This window comes from Macaca fascicularis, chromosome 9, assembly GCF_037993035.2.
Source record: "Macaca fascicularis isolate 582-1 chromosome 9, T2T-MFA8v1.1".
Taxonomy (NCBI): domain Eukaryota; kingdom Metazoa; phylum Chordata; class Mammalia; order Primates; family Cercopithecidae; genus Macaca; species Macaca fascicularis.
In genome coordinates this window covers 49,117,785-49,144,198 of record NC_088383.1, presented here as the reverse complement: position 1 = coordinate 49,144,198, position 26,414 = coordinate 49,117,785, and the positions used below count along the sequence as shown (strand labels likewise).

Here is a 26,414-nt window from a genome sequence, read left to right as displayed (position 1 = left end):
GTATATGTTAAAGTCACACCCTCCAGGGTGACAACATGTCTCAAGCAAGTGAAAGTAAACTTAAATAGAAGAAGTGGCTCTGTTTTCAGATTAGAAAGATGAGCCAAAAGTTCGGAAAGCTGAAAAAACACAGGGTATCAACACACAACTTTGCTCCTCAACCCTTTGGCAACCACTAATCTTTTTACTCTATCCATAATTTTGGTTTCTGGATAATGTCATTTGTGGAAATATGCATTTAAGTCTTTTCATACTTGATAGTTCATCTCTTTTTAGTCCTTAGTAATATTCCATTGTATGACTATAGCACAGTTTATACACTCATCTTTCTAAGGTTATCATTGTTACTTCACAAATTGGTTGAATTTTTGCATGCATGTTCATAAGGCAGTTCTCTTGTTTGTAACAATATCATCTGGTTTTGATTTAGAGTAATGCTAGCATTATACACTGAATTGAAATGTACTCTGTATTAAGCTATTTGTGCATTGCTATAGATAAATACAGGAGATTGGGTAATTTATGAGGAAATAGGTTTCATTGGCTCACAGTTCTACAGGTTGTACAGGAAGCATAACATGGGGCTCTGCTTCTGGGGAGGCCTGTGGAAGCTTACAATTATGGTGGAACCTGAAGAAGAACTTGCACATCATATGGCTGGAGCAGGAGCAAGAGAGAGAGGTGGGAGGTGCCATGCACATTTAAATGACCAATTTTCATGAGAATCACTATTATGAGTACAGCACCAAAGGCATGGTACTAAATTGTGAGAAATCTTTCCTCATGATGCATTCACCTCTCACGAAGCTTTACTTCCAACATTGGGGATTACATTTCAATGGGAGGTTTTGGTGGGGACACACATCCAAACTATATCATAATTTTTAATTTTAGGGGTAGAGTTTGTTTAAAATTATATCTCTTTTTTTTTTCTAAAATATTTGGTAGAACTCACCAGTGTAGGAATCTTGGCCTGGACTTTTCACTCTAGGAAGATTTTTAACTATAGCTTAATCTTTTATATATTTCGGGCAATGCAGGCTATCTATTTTTTCTTCAGATATTGTATTTTTTTGACTACTGCCTAGATTTTATTTTCCTGTTGTTGACATCATTTATATTTTGGCAAAAGAGAGTTTGATCTTTTCCATAAATATTTCCTCTGAACCTTTGCCAGAATCAATATCCTGTCATTCCTAGTTAAAAAGATTTTCTTATATTATACTTTAAGTTCTAGGTTACCTGTGCAGAATGTGCAGGTTTGTTACATATGTATACACATTCCATGGTAGTTTGCTGTACTCATCAAACCATTATCTACATTAGGTATTTCTCCTAATGCTACCCCTCCCCTAGCCCCTCACCCCCCAACAGGCCCTGGTGTGTGATGTTCCCCTCTCTGTGTCCATATGTTCTCATTGTTCAACTTCCACTTATGAGTGAGAATAAGTGGTGTTTGGTTTTCTGTTCTTGTGTTAGTTTGCTGAGAATGATGGTTTCTAGCTTCATACATGTCCCTGCAAAGGACATGAATTCATATTCTGTTTTATGGCTGTATAGTGTTTTGTGGTCTATATGTGCCATATTTTCTTTATCCAGTCTATCATTGATGGACATTTGGGTTGGTTCCAAGTCTTTGCTATTGTGAATAGTGCCCCAATAAACATACGTGTGCATTTGTCTTTATAGTAGAATGATTTATAATCCTTTGGATATATAACCAGTAATGGGATTGCTGGGTCAAATGGTATTTCTAGTCCTAGATCCTTGAGGAATCGCCACACTGTCTTCCACAATGGTTGAACTAATTTTCACTCCCACCAACAGTGTAAAAGTGTTCCTATTTCTCCATATCCTCTCCAGCATCTGTTGTTTCCTGACTTTTTAATGATCACCATTCAACTGGCGTGAGATGGCATCTCATTGTGGTTTTGATTTGCATTTTTATGATGACCAGTGATAATGAGCATTTTTTCATGTGTCTCTTGGCTGCACGAATGTCTTCTTTTGAGAAGTATCTGTTCATATCCTTTGCACACTTTTTGATGGGGTTGTTTCTTTTTTTCTCATAAATTTGTTCAAGTTCTTGTAGATTCTGGATATTAGCCCTGTGTCAGATGGATAGATTGCAAAAATTTTCTCCCATTCTGTAGGTTGCTTGTTCATTTTGATGCTAGTTTCTTTTGCTGTGCCGAAGCTCTCTAGGTTAATTTAGTCCCATTTGTCAATGTTGGCTTTTGTTGCCATTGCTTTTAGTGTTTTAGTCATGAAGTCTTTGCCCATGCCTATGTCCTGAATGGTATTGCCTAGGTTGTCTTCTAGGCTTTTTATGGTTTTAGATCTTATGTTTTAGTCTTTAATGTGTCTTGAGTTAATTTTTGTATAAGGTGTAAGGAAGGGGTCGAGTTTCAGTTTTCTGCATATGACCAACCAGCTTTCTCAACACCATTTATTAAATAGGGAATTCTTTCCCCATTGCTTTTTTTCAGGTTTGTCAAATATCAGATGGTAATTTTCACATTTCAATGAATTTGTCAATCTTTTCTAAGTTGTCATGTTTATTCACATAAATTTTATATTATTACCTTGTATTTTTAAGTATCTGTAGAATCTGAAATAATGTCACATTAACTCATTTTCAAAGTCGGTAATTTGTAGCTTTTTCTTTTCAAGAGCTAGTTTGGCTAGGTAGACTTTTGCTTTTATTGATCCTCTCAAAGTGTTTGGTATTGTTCAAGTTTTCTATCATTTTTGTGTTTTATTAGTTCCATCTCTGATGTTTTAGTTCTCTTTGCCTATTATTTTAAAAATCTATAGTTGGGAGCTTATCAGCAACATAAATTGAATTCTCACAATTTTGGAAGCTGCACACTTCAAGATCAAGGTCTCATCGGATTTGATGCCTGAAGAGGTACCACTTCATGATTCATCGATACATTCTTTTCCCCTGTGTCCTCACATGGCAGAAAGGCTAAAGAGGCTTGCTGGGGTTATTTCTATCAGAGCTTAAATCCATTTATGAAGGGTTGGCCCTCGTGACCTAATTACATCCAAAAACTCCTATCTCTATGATTTGATTTTAGCGTATGAAAATTGCAAGGAGAAAAACATTTAAACCAATACAGATATTTATCATTTCCTGTCTTCTGCTTCCACTGAGTTTACTTTCTTCTTCTTCTTCTTTTTTTAGTTTCTTAAGGTAAAAGTCAAAATTATTTATTTGAGAGTCTTCTAATATAGACATTCGTACCGAAAATTTTTATTTAAGTGCTGTTGTAGATGCATTTTGCAATATCTAATGTGTTGCGTTTTCATTTGAAGTTAGTTCAAAATACTTTCTAATTTTCCTTTTTATTATTTTTTGAACCGACCCAGGGTTATTTGGATGTATGTTACTTAATTTGCAATGGTTGAGTTGTTCCAGGTACATTTTTATTATTGATTTTTAATTTGATTGCTTTGGGGTCAGGTAACGTGTTTTGTATGACTTAAAACCTTCTTGATCCTTTTATTAAGATATGATCTAGAATATAGTCTTTGAGTACTTCAAAAGAATGGTGTTGTCTATCATATTCTTACTGATTTTCTGCCTCCTTATTCTACCACTTGAGTAAGGGGTTTAGAAATTTTAGACTATACTTGGGCATTTGTCCATTTCTTTTGCAGTTCTATTTTTGTATCATGTATTTTGAAGCATTTATGTTATTATGTACAGAAATATTTAGGACTGTTATGTTTTCTTGATTAAGTGAACTCTTTGTCACTATAAAATGAGTTTGTTTATTGCTGGTAATAGTTTTGCTATGAAATGTACTTTGGTATTAATACAACCACTCTTCCTCAACCTTCTTTTGTCAAGTGGTAGTGTGGTATATCTTGTTTCATCCTTAACCAATTTTTGTCTTTATATTTAAAGTTTATTTATTATAGGCATTATACAGATAGATCTTACTTTTCTATCCATTCTAACAATCTGCCTTTGAACAGTGGTTTTTAGACTAGTTTAATTTATTATGTAATTATTGATATGATAAAAGTTGTCTGTCATCATGCTGTTTGATTTCTATTAGTCCCAGATCTTCTTTGTTTTGCTTTTGTTCTTTATCTGCTTCCTTCAGACTAGTTTAGTAATTTTTATGATTTAGTTTTATATGTATATATATATATATATAGAGGTATAACTTTTTTAGTTATTGGTCTAGTTTTATATTTCTTTATGATTTAGTCATATCTTTTTGTGGTATAAGTTTATTTGGTTATTAGGTATAACTTTGCTTTGCTGTCTTAGTGGTTTTTTAGGATTTGTAGTGTATGGATTTACCTCATCACAACCCACCTTCAAGTAATATTATATCATATCATAGATGGTATAAGAAATTACAATTGTATATTTTCATTTCTTCACTTCCAGCCAGATTCCAGCCTGGATCTGTGGGATTGTAGCTTTCATTAAGTTTAGAATATGTTTAACCAATTTTTCCTCAAATGTTTTATTCTGTTTCTCCTCCTATCTGTTTGGGGACTTATATATTACCTGCTGGGAGTTTGCTTGTAGTTCTCTAGTGTCTGAAATTTGTGAATCTTTTCTTTCGTGATGGCAAATCAATCTATGCTCATATCTACTCAGTGTAGCTTTCATCTCTGGCATTGTAACTTGTATCTATACAAGTGCAATTTAGTTTTTGAAAGTATCTTCTATTGCTCTACTTATCTTATTGATTTTTATTGTAAAATAGAGTTGAGTTACTTATAAACAACTTGATCCTTTTCATTTTTGCTTTTTATAGTATGAGCTAACTCCCCACACCTGAGGAAAGGCCTTTCTGACTATTCATTTTCCTGTGAAGTCTGAGTCTTCCAGGTAAATCTATAAAAATAGATACTCTTCTTGCCACTATGTGAGCACCAGGTGTGATTTTCTCTAAATTTACAAGTCCCCCGCTCCGACCCAGCTTGGTCTTTTTTTTAATTTTATTTTTAAAATTTTTTTTTTATTATCATACTTTAAGTTTTAGGGTACATGTGCATAACGTGCAGGTTTGTTACATATGTGTACTTGTGCCATGTTGGCGTGCTGCACTCATCAACTCGTCAGCACCCATCAACTCATCGTTTACATCAGGTATAACTCCCAATGCAATCCCTCCCCCGTCACCACTCCCCATGATAGGCCCCAGTGTATGATGTTCCCCTTCCTGAGTCCAAGTGATCTCATTGTTCAGTTCCCACCTATGAGTGAGAACATGTGGTGTTTGGTTTTCTGTTCTTGTGAGAGTTTGCTGAGAATGACAGCTTGGTCTTAGGTAGTTTTCTGGCTCACATGCAATCTTTATTATTTTGCTAAATACTGGGAGGGGGTTTCCAGGGGTTTCTTGCTGTTGCTTCTATATCTCTCTCCTCCTTAGTGCTTTGTTCTGTAATGTCTCTCTGCTTTGGTTTTACCAGACTCTAAGCTTCATCACTGTAACCAAGAGAGTCTGGTAGGTTCCACTTCAGTTTTTTTTTCCTGTGTTATGTCTTGGAATCTCTGTCAAGGCAGGAAGCTGAAACATTCATAAGGTTTGTTTCCCTTTTTTTTTTCTGTTTTTCAGGGATTTTCGTCTTCTTTGCCTAATGTTCAGTGTCTAAAAAAAATGTTTAATGCATTTCGTGTGTTTTATTTTTAGTTATTTCAGCTAAGAAGAAAAATCAATACCCGTTGTTCTCTCTTGGCTGGAGACAGACTACTCTAGAGCTTCAGCACATGACATACACTGGATAAAATGCTTTTCTTCCCCCTTTGCTCAGCTGCTTCCTTTCCAATCTTCTTTCCACAGTGTAACCGTACATTCCTCAGGGGAATTTTCCACGGGCCTAGTATATATCTTATTCTTAGCAATCTGTTTTCTTAAAGTATCTATCTGAATTTATAATTGCCACTTTTCTGGGGCTTTGCTTTTCAGTATATTTTAAGCGAAACAAGAGGAGAGGTTTTTTTTTGTTTTGTTTTGTTTTTTTCTGTTTAATCTGCAGAGCTTAGTATAATGCCTTCCACATGGTAGCCAATCAATATATATTTGTTCGGTGTTGCAGGAAGTCAGGGACCCCAAACAGAGGGACCAGCTGAAGCCAAGGCAGAAGAACATAAATTGTGAAGATTTCATGGACATTTATTAGTTCCCCAAATTAATACTTTTATAATTTCTTATGCCTGTCTTTACTGCAGTCTCTGAACATAAATTGTGAAGATTTCATGGACACTTATCACTTCCTCAATCAATACCCTTGTGATTTCCTATGCCTGTCTTTACTTTGATCTCTTAATCCCATCATCTTCATAAGCTGAGGAGGATGTATGTCGCCTCAGGACCCTGTGATGATTGCATTAACTGCACAAATTGTTTGCAGAGCATGTGTGTTTGAACAATATGAAATCTGGGCACCTTGAAAAAAGAACAGGATAACAGCAATATTCAGGGAACAAGGAAGATAACCTTAAACTGTGACTGCTGCAGAGCCGGGCAGAAGAGAGCCATATTTCTCTTCTTTCAAAAGCAAATAGGAGACCTATCACTGAATTCTTTTTCTCAGCAAGGAACAACCCTGAGAAAGAGAATGCGTCCCTGAGGGGAGGCCTCTAAAATGGCCACTTTGTGGGCGGCTGTCTTTTATGGTCATAGAGAAAGGGATGAAATAAGTCCTGGTCTCCCATAGCGCTCCCAGGCTTATTAGGACAAGGGAATTCCCACCTAATAAATTTTGGTCAGACCAATTGTCTCCTCTCAAATGCTGTCTCCTGATAAGATATTATCAATGACAATGTGTACCCGAAACTTCATTAGCAATTTTAATTTCAGCCTGTCCTGTGATCTCACTCTGCCTCCATTTGCTTTGTGATATTTTATTACCTTGTGAAGCATGTGATCTTTGTGACCCACACCCTATTTGTACACTCCCTTTTGAAAATCGCTAAGAAGAACTTGCTGGTTTTACGGCTCAGGGAGCATCACGGAACCTGCTGACATGTGATGCCTCCCCCAGACACCCAGCTTTAAAATTTCTCTCTTTGTACTCTTTCCCTTTATTTCTCAGACCAACTGACACTTAGGGAAATAGAAAAGAACCCATGTGAATTATCAGGGGTGAGTTTCCCTCAGTAGTTCAGTGTATAAGTGATTGTTAACATATGCAGCCCTTTATATCCCAAAAGTACTAATATATTTTATTTCTATCTCCTCCTTGAGACAGATTCAACTAGCCTATCAAAAAGCTTGGATGCAGTTCCTTCTTGTAAAAGAGCAAGGGAACTTAAAAAAGATCACTGTGAAAAACTTACAGCAAAAATTGAACGAATGAAAAATAAGTTTTGTGTACTAAAAAAGGAACTATCAGAAACAAAAGAAATAAACTCACAGTTAGAGAATCAAACAGTTAAATGGGAACAAGAGCTCTGCAGTGTGAGGTATGACATCCTAGTTTTAAATGAATATTTCAACTATTTATACTAAAATTATGTAGGATACTTTTTGTAATAGCTGACTTACCTTCTGAGGTTTAACTGGAGAAAAAAATCTCTGTCTTGTAGAGTGTCAAATTCTTTTAAATAATACAAGTTCTTAAATGTGAATATTTCTGCTGATAATTAAATGCATATTTATTTAAATCACAATTTTAATGGCTATATAGAAGGCCATTATTTGGAAATCCTTACTTAACTTACTTAACAAATTAATTTTTTTGATTTTTAAATTTCTGTATTATAAGTGATGCAAGGCATAACTGCATGCAAATATTTTTCTACCTTTCTAATTATTGACTTGGAATAAATTCTTCAATATAAAAATATTTGGCTAAATTATAAGAAGTTTTTAAGAAGTTATTTGTTCGTTGCTTCTAAATTATTCTCAAGAAAATTTATATTCATTTACAGCTCAACAAACAGAGTGTGAAATGGCCCTTCTTTTCTCCCCCAAAATCAACTTCTTTTAATTATACACGTTTAATGTGCATGGAATGTAGAGAAAATACAGAATAATTTCTTAGTTTATTCAACATCTCTTGCTCTCCTACATAAATAAAATTAATTCAGAGTTCTATGTTAAATGCATATTATTTTTATTCTTTAAGTATTATATTCTGTCTTGTGATAAAAGAGATTTAAAATTTGTTGATAAAATATATAATAATCAACAAGATACATTTAAAGCGTTACTCAAAAAAGAAGCAAAAGATATATGGGATAACAGATATTAGACTATTTAACCTAATCTGAGATTTTAATATTAAAATTATTTTTAGGGATACTTGCCATATTTTATAAGTATGAATATTTATGTCTAATAAATCAGTAAATTGTTCATAAAAACTAACCAGTTAACTTTAATCAGTCACTTTAATCAGTTAACTCTAAATGATCTGTCCTCATTGAGGAGTAATTTTGACTGTGTAAGATTTTTAAAAAGTAATTTTCAACTTATGAATTTGCTGGATAGCTTCCAGTATTCTTTTCCATAACAGTCATTGCTAGTTACAGAAACAGTCGTTAATAGTATGAGAAACTTTCTAACTAGAAGATGTTCTTTCCTCACTATTTTTCAAGCATGTATGTCATTTGGAAGAGGTTCGAGTAATAAATACCTGAGAACTAGAAAGAAAAAAAAATTCAAGAATATAGGAATTTTATTGGAATAATAAACCAATGTAGTAATAAATGTATCTCACAGTGAATTCTATTTTCTAACAAAATGAATTTTAAGATAAGTATGTTTAATGGCAGATTGACTTCAAACCAAGAAGAAGAGAAGAGAAGAAACGCCAATATATTAAATGAAAAAATTAGGAAAGAATTAGGAAGAATTGAAGAGCAACATAGGAAAGAGTTAGAAGTGAAACAAGAACTTGAACAGGCTCTCAGAATACAAGATATGGAAGTGAAGAGTGTAAGAAGTAATTTGAGTCAGGTAAATCAATCTCTGATAAAAATTTTATATTTCTAACTTTATTTCCCTCTGATTTAGTATGAATTATTCAGGTCTAAATCAGACAAAAATGTTATCTTAAAATTATCACTTTTGTAGCTACGGTTATTTGTTATAAATTATGACATCCATGTAGTATCTTATTTCAGTACAAATAGCTTTTGAAAACAATGATTATCCCTACCATATACTTAGTGATAATTTATTAGTACGTAGTTTTTTCCTAGCAACATAGTTAACATTTAATACTGACTCAAACATTATGAAGAGGAAGCAAAAGTTATTGTCATAGTAAACAAGCGCATGGTTTTCTATGTAGGGCTCTCTAGATTTTATCATCTTTCTTTTGTTTTTGAAATTGAAGACTTCTTTTATATTTACATATTTACCCAGTAGAATTAACTGAGATTTGGTGGAGAGGTCCTGGATGTAGACTCATAAGACTGGGAGAAAATCCTACAACTTGTTTATATTTTTAATCTTTTCCTTTCAGAATTGTGATAACTAAAAGTGCTTGTTACAATGTCTCAATTTATCAAAAATTCATAAATATAATTCTTAAAATTAACTATATATTTTTAAAAAATAGAATATCTAGAGAATATTCTCAGGAAAAAGGACCTGAAAAAACTTTGGGAAATTTTATCTGTCTAAATATATGCAGCACTAAGGCTCTTAGTATGGGATCTTGTATAAGTTAGACATCAGAGTGTAAACCCAGTTTTTGTAGGCAGTCAAATTGATTAATATTTAATTTTATGCTGTTGAGTTTGTTGTAATTCAGGGAACATTTTTTTTTTTTCAATTCTGAGGCTCTTAAAAATTCTCTAGTCATTTATTTTGTACTTTCATGAATTCATTGTCTTCAAATAAATGTTTGAACTTTGGGGAATTTATGCTCTATAGCATTTGAAGTTTTGATTCAATGGTTCTTCAACTGATACCTACTTATAAAAACTCTTTCATTGTATAAATGTACAAGTTATTCTTTAGTTTCAGAGGAACTATGTTATGCCATTTTGACTGCTAGCTAAAAGTTTATTTTGTTTTATTTAGGTTTCTTACACTCATGAAAATGAAAATTATCTCCTACATGAAAATCGCATGTTGAAAAAGGAAATTGCCATGCTAAAACTGGAAATAGCCAAACTAAAACACCAACACCAGGAAAAGGAAAATAAATACTTTAAGGACATTAAGATTTTAAAAGAAAAGAATGCTGAACTTCAAATGACTCTAAAACTGAAAGAGGAATCATTAACAAAAATGGCATCTCAATATAGCAGGCAGCTTAAAGTTCTGATGGCTGAGAACACAATGCTCACTTCTAAATTGAAGGAAAAACAAGACAAAGAAATACGGGAGAGAGAAATTGAATCATACCATCCTAGACTGGCTTCTGCTGTACAAGACCGTGATCAAATTGTGACATCAAGAAAAAGCCAAGGACTTGCTTTCCACATTGCAGGAGATGCTTCTCTGCAAGGCAAAATTAATGTTGATGTGAATAATACAATATATAACAATAAGGTGCTCCATCAACCACTTGCTGAAGCTCAAAGGAAATCCAAAAGCCTAAAAATTAATCTCAATTATGCAGGAGATGCTCTGAGGGAAAATACATTGGTTTCAGAACATGCACAAAGAGAGCGAGATGAAACACAGTATCAAATGAAGAAAGCTGAACACATGTATCAAAATGAACAAGATAATGTGAACATACACAATGAACAGCAGGAGTCTCTGGAGCAGAAATTATTTCAACTACAAAGCAAAAATCTGTGGCTTCGACAGCAATTAATTCATGCACATAAGAAAGCTGATAACAAAAGCAAGATAACAATTAATATTCAGCTTCTTAAGAGGAAATTGCAACATCATCCCCTAAAAGAGAAAAATGAGGAGATATTTAATTACATTAACCATTTAAAAGACTGTATATATAAATATGAAAAAGAGAAAGAAGAAAGAGAAGTAAGTATCAAAAAATATAAATACTTGTCAACCTTCCTGAAAGAAAATTTAAAGCATATTTGGCGTTGGTTAAATGCTGAATCTAGTAGAATATAAACAGATGATAAATATACTTACTATGTCAGCTTAGAAACATACCTCATCTCCACCAAATGAAAGTTAAAGCTGAGAGAGACCTTACACTTTGAGTAAAGACACTGTGTCACTGATGAAATTTTAAGTTTAAGATTTTTAATAGATGAACATTAATGACATTGGGTTTTACTGTTGAAATAAAGGTTTTAATGTCTCTTTGTCGCCACATTTTATGACCACATTGAAGCAGATAAATGGGAATGCTCATATCAGCAATTAGTATTTTGAAATTAAGATTCAGTTCAGCAATCTACTTTGACAATTAATTATAAATTTTCCAGAGGAACTGAAGTGTATTTGAAGTATATTTTGAAGTGTACATTTCTGCATCTTGTAATAATACTTTTTTTCAGTAGCTTTTTGTATATTTTAGTTGATATAATTTTATTTTCATTTATGTCAATTTGACTTAAATCTGAACATATTTGAATCTCAAATTATGTATTGTTATAACCTCTCAATTTTTTAAAGACATCTGCATTTTATTAAATAATACCTTAGGACAAATGTAGTGAATTTTACAATATCAAATTTGATTTAATCACCCCACTGGTATTTATAACTTATTTTGAATATTGTTACAAATAATTTGCTCATAATTTATATTTCAAAGCTCAAAGACTATCATGTCCCAGAGAAAGGTCATTGTAGCTATCTGTGATTCATTAGCTTTGCATTGGATCCCCATTTTACAATTCATGTGGGGTGGCAAGGTTCATGTATAGTACAAAATAAGCGAGTAGAGAAGAGAAACATAGCAGCTGAGGTCAGGAGAGATGTGGAGAGCAGGTTACCTAGGGTCTCTAAAGGCTTTAAAATAAAAATAGTTTTATTCTGAGATAGAAATCTATTGGAAAAATTTCAACAGGTGATTGAATATGTGAGGAACTTTGATGTTGATTTGTGCTTCTAATACAGAAGAAAGAAAGCATTCCACTGTGTAGAATTTGCCACCACTAGTCCTGCCCCAACTTTTTTTTTTTTTTTTTTTTTGAGACTTCAGTAGGTTGTGAAGCATTACCGATTCATTAGGGGACAAATGACTAGTGGGATGAATCTGGTGTCTAGTAAGAGACTACCAGTTTGGCAGGAAGATAACACCTTCTTTTGTCCTTGAGTGGATTCAGTAATAAGCAGCAATGTGTACAAATGAAGAAAATAAGCTGAATCAATATATTTGGGGATTCTTTTTTAAAAGTAAATATTGTTAATTTGATAAGATAATTTACAAAATCAATAACAAATATGTCTTGTCAGGTCATTGTGAAACAACTTCAAAAACGATTGGCTGATCTCAATAAACAGTGTGTGTCAGACCTCACTAGAACTTACACCAATTATCACATTAATCTCAAAGATGAGATATAGGATTTAATGAAGAAATGATTTCAAGTCAAAAGTCAAGTATGTATTAAATGTAACATGCCAACAGTGAATCTATAGCTGGTTAAATAATATAAATTGTTTTATGATATTAATTTCCATGGGAAGACTTCTTTTATATGTTCATTATAATTAGTTTTATTACAATTCTATTTATAATATGCTTATTTTAAAAACTGTGGCTATCATTCTGCAATGTTTTTCTTATAATTACATATTTTTTCATAATATTTACCCTTAAGAAGATTAAGAATTATACATTGTTTATCCCACAAGTTGAGAGACTATTCTTCAGATAAACAGTATTTTTCAGTGATTTATGTTGCCATGGTGAGGCAAGCCATATTTAATCAGAGAAGAATGTGTAATGGAATATTCCAGAAAATTATCTTATTTCTTAGCTCCACTTTTGTGAATGGATACCAAGGACATCATACTACTCTCCAAAATGCAAATGTTTAGGTTAATATACACAATATTTGAATAGCTAGGCAATTCTTTTATTTTTTCTTTTTAATTATATTGTATAAACATATACATATTTAGATCATGTGTAGTAGGCATATTCAAAATAGAAAATAAAGGAAATTATCTTGATACTGCCATTGGATGTTTAAAAAGGAAATTTATTGGGAAAAAAATTCACGTATCATACAGTTCACACATTTAAATTGTACAACTCAATGTCTCTTAATATATTCACAATGTTGTATAACCATCATCACAATCATTTTCAGAACATTTTCATCGCCCTAAAGAGAAACTTCGTATGTCTTAGTCATCACCACCACTCACTCCTGTGTTTCTCCACCTTCCCCAGTCCTAGGCAACCATCATCTAATTTTTGTCTTTATAGATTTTCCCGTTCTGAACATTTCATAGAAATGGAATCATACAATTTGTAGTGTTTAATGAGCAGCTTCTCTTACTTAGCGTAGTGTTTTTAAGGTTCATCTATTTTGTAGTACATATCAGTATTTCATTTTTATTTACTGTCCAATAATACTCTATTGCATGGCTACAGCAGCTATTCATTCATCAGTTGATAGATCTTTAGACTGCTTCTCCTTTTGGCTATTATGAATAATGCTGCTATAAGCATTCACTTACAAGTTATTGTGTGGACCTATGTTTTTATTTCTCTGCCACTGGATTTTATATTTACTTAATTGAGCCGGTTTCCTCATCTCTCTGCCTTCCTCATGCTTTTCCTCCATTTTCAGTTTTTGTTCATCTGTCCTCATTTATTCAGACTTGATGGACACATTTTCCATTTTCATGAAGCTTTCTCTGACTGTTCTGACTCTCATTGACCTTATGCTTCAGGATGTGTTTTCTAGTTGGTGCAGAACAATTTAACTTTCAGTTGTACATTACTTTATTTTTTCATGAGACATAATCATGTCTTATTATAAATTTACCTAAGCAGAGGATTATATCTGACATACATGCTACCTGTTATTGTATAAATTGAAAATATTCTATCTTACCAGTTGTTACAACACAATTAAATATATTATACTGATAATTTATTTTTTCAGACTTTGACATAATAAAGTTTTATTTGAAATATATTTCAATCAATAAATATAAAACAGAAATCACTCTAATAGAGGAGAATTGTTCTAGTCAATAATCAAATTTTTTCTGACTGTTGAGAAAAATTAAGTCTGCATTTTAAAAGTTTCAGATTTTGAAGCTTCAGATTTTAGAGTAGGGATTTTCAACACACAGTACAGGGTCTCCTCAGTTTGCAGTGGTGTTACATCTTGATAAATCCATTATAAGTTGACAATATTGAGAATGATAAACATAGAAAACACATAAACTTTATCTAGAGAAAAATGGTTAATAAAAAAAGAAAAATCAAAAAACCATAAAAGAATGCTTACAGAGAATGAACGTAGTTACCTTATCCTGAAGTTAGGTAAGAATCAGAAATGTTATGGGGACCAAATGAGAGCTTTCAAAAAATTATCTTTCTTAGATCTGAATGAGCAAACCTGGAGTATTGTGAACTGTTGATGACAATGCTCTGAGGGCATCTTTGGCACCAAAATATAAATATAACTACTTACTTTTTCACTTATTGTTAGCATTTAGTATTTTATGCATAAAAACTTTTTTACCAAATAAATTTTGGTAGTTTAAATTCCGTAAATGATACTAATGAAAGTATAAATCATTTTGGATTGTTTTAAAAAAGGTTATGTTTCAATCTGTCATTATGGAATAAAGTGTATAAACTGCATGTTATAAAATGGTTTACACATATATAACTCGTGAACTCAAGAGAAATAATATTTTTAGGAAAGAAGAGTGTCTCTAGATTTTTAATAATAATTTAACTTCTTTAAAAGACTGAATATAGAAAAGAGAAATTAAATGAATGTACTGTGACTTAATGCAATCTCTGGAGCATAATTTGGATTGGGAAATAAAGAAAATAAATGAATCAGGAAAAGAAATAACTGGGTAAGGTTTCAATATTTTAGAACTTTAAAAATATATATTAACTATAATTTCAACATATTTATTAAAACTGAGATATAAATTTGACCTAATCTGCATTTTTATAATTAAACAAATTATTCAATCTTAATGCTTTATCAGAGTCACAGCACAAACTGCAACTTTTTTTGAATACCTAAATATCACACTCTTATTCTTTAATGATTTTGAAAACAATAATGACAATGCCTTTGGCATATAATGTCAACTGCTCTCTTCATTATCTACTTTGAATTTTTATTTCTGAAGATATGTTTGTATTTGGTAATCTTCCTGGTGGTAGTGTGCATATCTGCTGTTCTTTAATATCTGAAAATCTGCCCTTGTTGTTTTTAAACATCATCAAAAATTATCTCGATTAACTTTTATTTCAGTCTCTTTGATTCTGTTTAGTTTTTAAATATATTATGGATATTTACTTATTTTCTACTGGTACCTCCCATGCGTATGTGAGTTATGTATATATATCACTAAACTTCTGCTGTTTTTGATACACACACACACAAACGTGTATATATACACATATATTATATATATGTTATAATAAAAATATGTATTACCTAAAAAAGAGTAAAATGAGTAATTGTGTTTCTGCCACCGAGATTAAAAATAGAATTTTCCACAGTGCCTTTGAAGCCCCCAACATGGCTGCTTTTCTATTTGCTGAGAACTTTAATTTGTTCTCTGATTCCAATTAATATTTTTCCTCATTATCTTTCTCTGCATGGTTTTGGATGCCTTTCCCTTTGTTAGCACTGTGCTAGCAAAGATCTTTAGATCTCTTCCTACAGCTGTCGTTAAGTCTTCACATGATCTCTCATTTCCTTTTCCCTCCTCAACTCGGACTGTTTTCTTTTCTTTCTATTCTACTTTGAATAATTTTTGTGATAATTTGTGTGTGTATATTCTTTTCTTCCTATAGACTGTGGTCAAAATGTATCAAAAATGTATTTTTGTGTCTTTTGCAAATATTCACATATAAATATGCTTTTCCCCTTTGATGCTGATCTCTGAGTGAAAACTCGTATTTAATAATAGGTTAGTATTTTATATTAACATATTAGGTTGGTACAAAAGTAATCGTGGTTCAAAAATCATGATTACTTTCCCCCAACCAAATACTAAAATAAATATTAATAGTTTATTTATAAAGACTCTATATATGGTTATAATATCAATCCTTTATCTGTCATATATGTTGTAAAATTTTCTTCATATTACTTACATAAAGTTAAATTTTGTTAGAATGTTTTCAAACTGTGTTACATTGAAACAAATGAGAGAGGGATAATTTATTGATTTGTTTCTTTGTAGGTTAGAACACATTTGTTTAAAAAAGAAAAGAAAAGAAAAGAAAAGAAATTGTTAAATATGTCTGAAACATTTTGATTTAGTCATTCTGTACATTCCTGCGGATATAAGGAGCTTTTAGGAATGACAGAAAAGAAGTTAAAGGAATGTGAAAATGGAAAGCTTAATTTCCATGGAGATTTTAAAACTGGTCTACTTGAAATGGATATTCAGATGAATAAGCTAACACATCAAGTACGTTTTGGGACCAAAAGAGGTACCCAAATACTTTGGGGAAATAAAAATCTGTCAGTGCTTTGAGACGTGAAAGAGATTTGTTTTTTAATTTTATGGACTTAGAAGAATACATGTTTAATGTATTCTTTTTCTATAAGATGGGTATACTGCTCATTCTGTGTCTTGAACCCTGGCCAATGATATAAAAGCAAGCAGTACACCATCCTATGACTTCAAGTCACTAGTATCAAATCGGTTTTCTTGGTAACAATTTTATTGAGGTATAATTAACATGCCATGCAATTCACTCTTTGAAAGTGCACAGTTCAGTGGCTTTTAGTATTTTCACAGAGTTATACAATCGTCAACACAGTCTATTCTAGAATATTTTTATCACTCTTAAAAGAAATTCTACATTTTTGTCACCCACCGGTTTCCCATTCCTTGCTCAGTTCTAGGGAACCACCGATCTACTTTGTTTGTATATATTTGCGTGTTCTGTACGCTTCATCTTGTTCACACACAGTATGTGGCGTGTTGTGACTGGATTCTTTCACTTAGCATAACATTTTCAGGGTCCTCTGTTGTAGCAAGTATCGGCACTTCATTTCTTCTTATTGCTGAGTATATTTCATTGTCTAGATATAACAAACATTTTATCTACCCACACATAAGTTGATAGATCTTTAGGTTGTTTCCATTTTGGGCTATTATTAATAATGCTGCCATGAACTTTTATGTATAAGTTTTTGTGTTTGCATATGTTTTCATGTCTCTTGGGTGCATACTGATGGGTGGAATTGAAGAGTCATATGGTATTCTATGTTTAACTTTATGCCCGTACATTTTCCAAAGCAGCTATACCATTTTTCATTAGCAGTATGAGGGTTCTAATTTCTCCACATTTTTACCAGGAATGATTCCATGCTAGTGGTGGGAAGTGGCACCCCTCCATGGTTTTGATTTGCATTCCCTAATGACTAATAATTTTAATCTTGTTTTAATGTGCATCTTAGCTATGTGTATGTCTTTTTTGGAGAAATGTATATTTCTTTCCTTTGCCCATTTTCTAATTGGGTCATCTTTTTCTTTCTGAATGGTAAGTGTTCTTTATATATCCTAGATACAAGTTTTCTAAGAGAAATACAGTTTTCAAATATTTTCTCCTACTCAGTGGCTCACCTTTTTACTTTACTGTTAGTATATTTTCAAGCACCACAGCTTTAAATTATAATGTTAATCCATATTTTGAGTTGTTATATCTAAGAAGCTACTGCCAAATGTAGTCACAAAGATTTATTCCTGTCTTTTCTTCAAAGAAACTTGTAGTTTTAGCTCTTAAATTTAGCTATTTTATTTTCAGATAAATTTTAAATACAGTATTTGCTGGGACGCCAACTTTATTCTTTTGCATATGGATATCCATTTGTCCCAGAACCATTTGTTGAAAATGCTATTCTTTTCTCATGTAGTAATTTTGTTATCCAGGTTGAAAATCAATTGACCATACATGTGCAGGTCTATTTTTGGATTCTAAATTCTAAAACATTGATCTCTCTATTCTTATGCCAGTACTACATCAACTTACATGACAACTCTTTTTCAATCATTTTGCATATTACCAGCTATATATTATCGTGCATAATAAAAGTTCAATATAGAGAAACATCTTTACTTTTTGTTTCTTGAAAGATTCCATGGCAAGCTTATTCCTTGCTGACTCCATGACATGATGGGAAGTCAAGCTTACAGAGACGAGAGTCCTTTCCTTTGTTTCTCTATTCGAACCTTTAGTCTCTCATTGAATGCCTCTCTCTTGAGTCCCATTTCCATCTAATCTTGGTCACATCATCTTCTTACAGTCTACTATTTCATGCATTAGGTTTTATTAACTCATTGTAATTTGCACAGTCATCTGTAGATGTTATCCATCCTGGGAGGAGAAGAGTCAGTCCAGGCTATAAGTTTTTCTCATTGGAAATGGAGCTAATTCATCATCTTGCAGTTCACAGGTAGATCCTCTTTTGACCTGGCACCTGATTCTTATGTATAACACCTGGGATGATCTTTTCTTGGTACAGTTCCTGCATTCTCAGAAATCACAATTCTCTGTAACTACTTCCCTCTGCTTAAATAGATCAAGATGCACAGGTATATTTTATAGCTTCATACATTTTTTTGGAATAAATATTTTATCCTATTCAAATAAAAAGTCTTGAAAGTTCAGCACTAAAAAATAGGTTATGTTCAGGCAATTTATAAGAGGCAACAGTGAAATTAGTTGTTTAAATTTCAAAATATCAAAGCTAATTTTTTTGTATGATATGAAGAAGGATTGTGGTACAACATAAAGATTAAATGGTCTTAACTTCTTCGTATAAACAAACGTGAAGTACAGTAAAGGGTAAATTGTATTTTATTTATTAACATTCAAAACCTACTACATTTATTTTACTTCTGAGATGATTAAAAATGATTCCATAATGTTCTCTTTATTTTCTCATTGAGGAAAGGAAAATGAATAATGAATGCCAGATTGATTACTTCATACTCTGCTGCTTAGCTTTCTTAAGATTTTACTTCTATGAAATCAGATAATGTCTGATTTTGATTGTTAAACCAAATATTTTTAGTTTTCTAGCTGTTGCACTTCAAAACTTGCCTCTTTGCTTCCCTGCCTTACTGATTTCCTAACTTGAGTGGAAATCCTAAAGAAGCACACTTGCCTAGTAATAAGAATTTTTAATTAAAAGGAATTTTAGGAAATCTTCCTCCTCAGTAGCTCTTATGTCTGTCTGTCTTCTACTTTTCTACTGCTTCTCATTAGCATAGTTTGACATGAAAAAATTAATTTCAACCTCTATTAGATCATACTTTAAAGGTGACTAGTTCCTACTGTGTAAGTTTTCTATTGTAATTTTTTAAATCAATTTTTATTTTTATTGTTTCCTAACAATCACCCACAATTTAGTGGGTTAAAACAACATTTGTTGCATTAACAAATCTGCCATTTGGGAGAAGCTTGGCCAGGACAGCTTGTCACTGTTCCTCTTATCTTTCCTGGGGACAGCTCAAAGACTGGGGAAGTACAATAATCTGAAGGTTTGCTCAGCTGTGTGTCTTGTTGTTAATGCTGGCCATTGCCTGGAACGTTGGCTGTGGCAGGTAGCCAGATCACCTACATTGGAGCTTCTAGGCATTCATAAATGGAACTTGCTTTGAATAAATGGAATATGGTAAGAGTTACACCATGAGATTTGCAGCATTAGCTTAGAAAAGGCTCTCTATCTCAAACTGCTTGCGCTTGTTACCCCCTTCCCCTGTTTTAAGTGAGGATGGTCAGGCCACATACTATTAATTAGCTGTAAGTCACTAAGTTTGGCCCGTATTATTATTTTTTTAATGAGATGAATCTTTTTATATTTTTAGTTGACATGTACATACATGTTTATGGGATATAAAGTAACAATGATATCTCCTCTATATATGTATACACTGTGTAATGCTCAAATCAGGATAACTAGTATATTCAATACCTCAAACATTTATTATTTGTTTCTGTTGGGAACATTTCCAATCCTCTCTTCTAGCTTTTTGAAAGCATACCATAAATTATAGCTAACTGTATTCACCCTACAATGCCACAGAACACCAGAACTCATCCTCCTATCTAGGTATTAGCTATTATCAATTTAGTAAATATTGCTGATAAGTATGTTAAGCTTCAGCTTCTCGTTCATGTATTTAAAATTGCTTTCTGAATCACTGACTTAAAACAAAAGGAAACAAATATACAATAATTATGAAGCTTATAATTACTTTAAAATGTACCATTTTGATTTGTTTTCTTTTTAATTTTAATTTTTGTGGGTACACAGTAGGTGTCTGTGTACATATATATACACATATATATGTATGGGTTACATGAGACATTTTAATACAGGCATGAGATGCATAATAATCACATTAGGGTAAATGGGGCATTTGTCACCTCAAGCTTTTATCCAATGTGTTACAAACAAATTATTTATACTCTTTTAGTTATTTTTAAATGTCCAATTAAATTGTTTGTTACTGTACTTTTAATTTGTTTAAACACAAGCAGAAACTCAAGGAAACCTATAGCACTTAAGAGAGCATGGTATTGTTTCAATAAATAAGATGGAGCTGATAGTTAAAGATCTGGAATCTGAACTCTCCAAAATGAAAACTGTAGAAGACTTTAATAAAACAGAATTAGAAAAATATAAGCACCTCTATTTAGAGGAATTAAAATTTAGGGATTTGTTGTCAAATGAACTAGTCAGTCAAAATATAATTATAGAAAATAAGCTCATTAATTTACCTCAAAAGATTAATTTTTAGTGAGACAGGGTCACAACATCAGTGGGAAGTGAAAGTTAACTAGATAATATAATTATGGAAACATGGTGTTAGTAAATGAACTGAGCTTCCAAATGTTTGTCCAGGAGAGTTTATGTCTCTTCCACATTTGTTGGTTTTATATGGCTTTTTTTCCCCTTCCGATTCACATCTAGTCAATCTGATCTATTAGTCTTTCAGCTAAGTATTTTTGAAGCATTTAATTCAGACAGTAGTATTGTCATTAAATGGCTTTTCAGCATGTCCCCAAATAGAAATACTAATAAGTTTAACTATTGTTTGGAGGATTAAAATTGAGACCAAAATGGTCAAGTACAATTACTACTACATTTCACTTTCTGCCAGTTGGCAAATTAACTTTCTTTGGTAGTGATCTTGGGAATTATCATTAGACAGCACCCTGAGAAAACACCCTGTATAGTTTTCTTATTCTTTATAAAAACATCCTTGTGAAATGGGGAATTACTAATACAGAGATTAAGGGATGTATAATTCACAAAATGGTTAAAAATAACACTTTTGTTAGCCTGAGGGTGTGTGTGGAAGACAGAAGGACAGGCCCCACCTCCGATGCCTTGGTCACAATGTTAGTAGCTGACTGCCTTTGAAGCTGTTTTAGTTCTTTTTGTCTCCCCTAGGAGTTGTTTGTGTGAATTACTTCTCAGTGTCAAATGCTTAATTGATCCCAAATAATGCGTGAAAATGTACAAGAAATGTTAAATCAAACGCCTGAAAATATATTTGAGGGATAATTTTTTTAAATCTTTAAACTGGTTTAATAAACACATATTTATAGCTTTTTTAGTTTTAGTTTCTTAATTGTATGTATTTAAGAAATACAACATGACGTTTTGATATATTTCTACATAGTGAATAGTCATGGCAGGCAAAAAAAACTTTTTGTTAGAAATTCTCCTAAAATATATATGTACTTTTTAAGAACAATTTAAAACCTATAATTACATACATTAGGCATGCTCTCACACGTCTTCATTGTTAAAGTACGGTTTAATGGGAAATGTTATTTATTCTTATAGAAGAGTTTTCTTTTTAAATACAAGTCCTTTTCTAATTATGTAGGATAAAATAAAATACTAAGCTTTTTCTTTTGCAATCTTCATAGAACTCATGAGAGACAAGCAGAGACCAGTAAGAAACTTCTTTTGGAGAAACAACAGACCAGATCTTTATTCACAACTCATGCTAGGAGGCCAGTCCCAGAATTACCTTGTGTTGCAAATCTTACCAATAGTTTGAGTCGACAGAATACTTATTTTAGAAGAAAAATTCATGATTTCTTCCTGAAGCCTACGACATAAAATAACAGTGCAAAGACCTACTTGTTCAAGGTTAGTTATATTATCTTTCTTCTTTTGGTTTTCAGATTTCTGATGCAATTCTTGTTTTTAAGTAGGTGAAATACTGAGTTAATTGACTCGTGTGTTAAATAATGGTCAACATTACCTGTGTTAACAAAGAAAGAAAACAGAAATTTTACTAAAAGTCCCTGGAGTTCTCATTTTTATGAAATACCTATTTGTTAACTTCATTCAATAAACTTAAGTAACACATTTTGAATTGCTTTAAAAACTGCATTTAAGTTACATTTTAGAAGTGAATATTATTCCCTAGTAACTAAATATATACTTTGAGATGTTTTGGCTTACTTTCTGATTGGTTTGAGTTTAACTGTTGTTCATAACACTTTTCATGTTTTCCTGTACCATCTCAAGTTTTGTGCCCCTAATCAGAAGTGAATGTTTGACATCCAAACAGTTAATCACATGTAGATGTTCATTATTTAAAGTAATCTAAAATAAATACATTTATGAAGTAAATAAACATGGAACACTTAAAGGATTAATTTTTGTTTTGTTTTTAAGTTAAAAGTCTTATAATTTTTTTACACAAGACTGGGTCTTTAATTGCCACCATACCTACATCACTTTTTTTCTCAGTTTTTGTAAACTCTCTGTTATTGCTGTGCAATTTTACAATAGCTTGAAAATAGCTAAATCATTCAACACTTTAAATTTTTAAAATGATGTTCACTTGTGCCTATCACTTGAATTACTGATGACTAATATGGCAATGATATTGAGTCTTTTAATGGCAACTACAACCACACATAAACCATTATCTTTCTACCCAGAATTCCATAAAGCTGTGCAGGGTTCCCATTTACCTTGATGATGTAGCAGACATCTTACAATCCAACTAGGTGATTTTATTCATAGTGAGAATCCATTTCTGAAGATCCCAAAATGATGCCAGCAATGACAACATATATAAATTAAAGAATTGATTATAGATAGATAGATAGATAGATAGATAGATAGATAGATAGATGATAGATAGATAGATACTCCATTTTTTGACTGGGGGAGAAATTTTAAAACTGTGTGCAGTCATCCTAGCTACTTAGGAGGCTGAGTAGGCAAAATAATCACTTGAACCCAAGATTTACAGGCTGTAGTGTATCATAATTACAGCTATAAATAGCCAATGCCCTCCAGCCTGGGCAACTTAGTGAGTCCCTGTTGAGAAAAAAAACAAAAACAAAATAAATTATTAAAAAACCCACAATTTTTTGAACTAAAATAAATAGGTAGCAACTAGTTTTCAGTGTGTATCACTGTCACTGAAATACCCATTTCAATCAATGCACATTGGCTTATAGTTTTGATGGTGATTTCACAGTCTCTTTAATGCAGAGAAAAGTAGTGTATGCTTATGTTAAATGAAATGTTTTTTCTTTACCTGGCTTCATATTCTAAAAAATTCTAGAGGAGCAAATCTAAACTTTCTCAGACAGCATTGCTGCTAAATAAAGGGGAACAATTAAACGATTGTTTTAATACATAAATTAGATGATCCTAGCTAGCTGAGTTTTTAATTATTTTGATAGCTTAGTTTTATTTTTCTGAAAAAAGAGTGATATGATCAGGGTATAAGTGCTTCAGGGTCATAAAACTGCACTTCTGGGTACAAAAAGAGGAAGAATGTTAAATACTACTGTGAAGTTTAATCATGATGCACATGTGAAATTTTCTTATCTTTTTTTTCCAGAATAATCAGCTCATGTATAATTTCATAAGATAATGAAAGCATGTATAAATACAAATGTAGTGCAAGCAAAGATTTTTGAGAAAATATTTTCTCTTAGTTTTTAGGGGGCAAAGTGCTATTTATTTTTAGTATTTCCAGATATGTTGAAAGACAGTTCATCTTAAACTTCATTAGTAGTTCCAAAGAGTGCAGGGTTCCTTTGTGGGCAATTGGTTTGCCAAATCATGTTTGACGTAATAATTCTATGAAGATTCAGTGACATGTTTTCATAACTTCTTTAGAATGAGCTGAAAAAGTTCTTATGTAATTGTTTACAAAACTCTTAGAGATACAGAAAGAAGGTGCCTACTAGAGTTGCTAAAATTTAATTATTTCTACTAGGAAAACATCTAATAATACTATGAGAGTTGGTACAGATTATCTAAAATAATACAAAAGGGAGGTTTTTGGAGGGAGCATTCCAAACAAGAAGATATTTAGACATTTTTGGCTATAATTCTAGAAAGTAAAATGTTAAAATATCTAAATCTAACATAAAATATGTTAAAATCGCATTGATACTGAATGTATTTATCTTCTTTATTAACAAGGCTGTGATATTTTGGAATATTGTTAATTTGAAGTTCTTTCTTATGCCGTTTTTTAAACTGTAGAGAAACTGATTATACCTCATTTTTGTTGCATGTGATGGAAGTTGTGCTAGATGTCAAAGCCAGTGTTCTCTATGTTGATCTCTTTTGCCAGTTCTTGCACCTGTCACCAACACATTAAGTTTAGCCTTACCACTTAACACTATGATAGCTATCATAGATAACTATGTATACTTTTTCCAAACATTTACTTTGTTTTTATTTAAATTCTGAGATGCTTTGTTCCATATATGGGAAGGAATTTTATAATTTTATTGGTTCTTTAAAAAATTATATTGTAAAATTCAAAAATTAAAATTAGCTTCAAAAATACATCAGTCATTGGATCCTTTTGCACATAGAATGTTTTTGTGATAACTGAAATCTTCACTTTATACCACATTAATGAAAGATAAGACTTAGCTGGTTTAAAGTTTTTTTTTAGGTTTGAAAGTTGTATAGTACCTGTGTGTCTAAGACAATGTATGGCACCCAGTAGTCACTTGGTACATGTTTTTTAAATGTTTGAGAGAGGAAGACTCGTTTCTACATTGATTGGATTTGGACTTCCAGTACATTACTGACTCAAAAAGTTTCTAATAATTTATTTAAGTAACTTTTCTATTTCTCAAATGTTCATTCAGTTTAGCAACTTCTTTTCTAAATGTAGTTATATAGATATGTCCAAGCTAAAACCATATTCCTAAGACTGTAGCTGTTTACATGGTGGAACATTGTGTTGCATGGTGGAACATTGTGTTGCATGGTGGAACATTGTGCCACATGGTGGAACTTTGTGTCACATGGTGGAACACTGTCATATCAGAATGTTGAGCTGCATATTTTCCACAGAATGTTGAGTTGCACTTTAAATATATGTGTGGATCTATGCTTAATCTATCAGGTCTTTGGTCAATGAAGTATTCCCCATTTTCTTTCTCTGTGGCACAGTGCATGTATTTAATACTCACAAACTAGCAAGTATAATTGCCTTCAGACATTATTGATATTTTGATCTTGAATTGCAGTGGTTTAAATGTGCAAACTTATTTGATTATACTACATGGGAGTGCATAATTACTGTCATAAAACTTGAGTGCTCCTTAAAATACAGAATGATATTACATTTTAATTTAAAAACATGGTTACTTGAAAATATATTAATTATGGAAAAGTATGTGTGTGATGTATATGTATTTATCAAATAGGTCTCAAAAAGACAATACAGCAATATTTTTAAACTTATAATATCAGGTACAATGTAACAGTAGCCTGTCACTAAGTTATTGTTGAAATAGTGAACATTGTATTTGTTGGGCTTTACTATTGTGATTGATTTCACTATATTTCTTTCTTTCTCTTTTTTTTTTTTTTTTTTTTTTTTTTGAGACAGAATCTTGCTCTGTCACCCAGGCTGGAGTGCAGTGGCGTGATCTTGGCTCACAGCAAGCTCCGCCTCCCAGGTTCACGCTATTCTCCTGCCTCAGCCTCCCAAGTGGCTGGGGCTACAGTCGCCTGCCACCACACCTGGCTAATTTTTTGTATTTTTAGTAGAGATGGGATTTCACCATGTTAGCCAGGATGGTCTCGATCTCCTGACCTCGTGATCCTCCCACCTCAGCCTCCCAAAGTGCTGGGATTACAGGCCACTGAGCCAGGCCTGATTTCACTATATTTCTTTATTTACAATCTTTATTCCAGCCCTTTCTCTTGTTAACATGGGGGGTTGTGTTGAAGAATATAAAGTTACAAAGTCAAGGAAGTAGGAAACATTTTTACAAGTGTTATGTAGCCATCTTGGTGGGGCTGTGGTGGGGTAGGCTGCAAATGACGCTCCTATTTTTTC

The 26,414-nt window shown here is 32.3% G+C and overlaps 1 protein-coding gene across 1 annotated transcript in view; it reads left to right on the top strand.

The window, feature by feature from the left end:
• Nucleotides 1-25,745, top strand: part of LOC135964391 (ankyrin repeat domain-containing protein 30A-like) — a 139,822-nt gene extending 114,077 nt beyond the window's left edge. Inside the window, exons 43-47 of the mRNA XM_065520014.2 lie at nucleotides 7,228-7,441; nucleotides 8,756-8,939; nucleotides 10,014-10,931; nucleotides 12,324-12,470; nucleotides 21,994-25,745. Of these exons, the coding sequence (XP_065376086.1) occupies nucleotides 7,228-7,441; nucleotides 8,756-8,939; nucleotides 10,014-10,931; nucleotides 12,324-12,434 (1,427 nt within the window). The 3' untranslated portion in view covers nucleotides 12,435-12,470; nucleotides 21,994-25,745. The remainder of the gene's footprint in view (nucleotides 1-7,227; nucleotides 7,442-8,755; nucleotides 8,940-10,013; nucleotides 10,932-12,323; nucleotides 12,471-21,993) is intronic.
• Nucleotides 25,746-26,414: the final 669 nt, after the last annotated feature.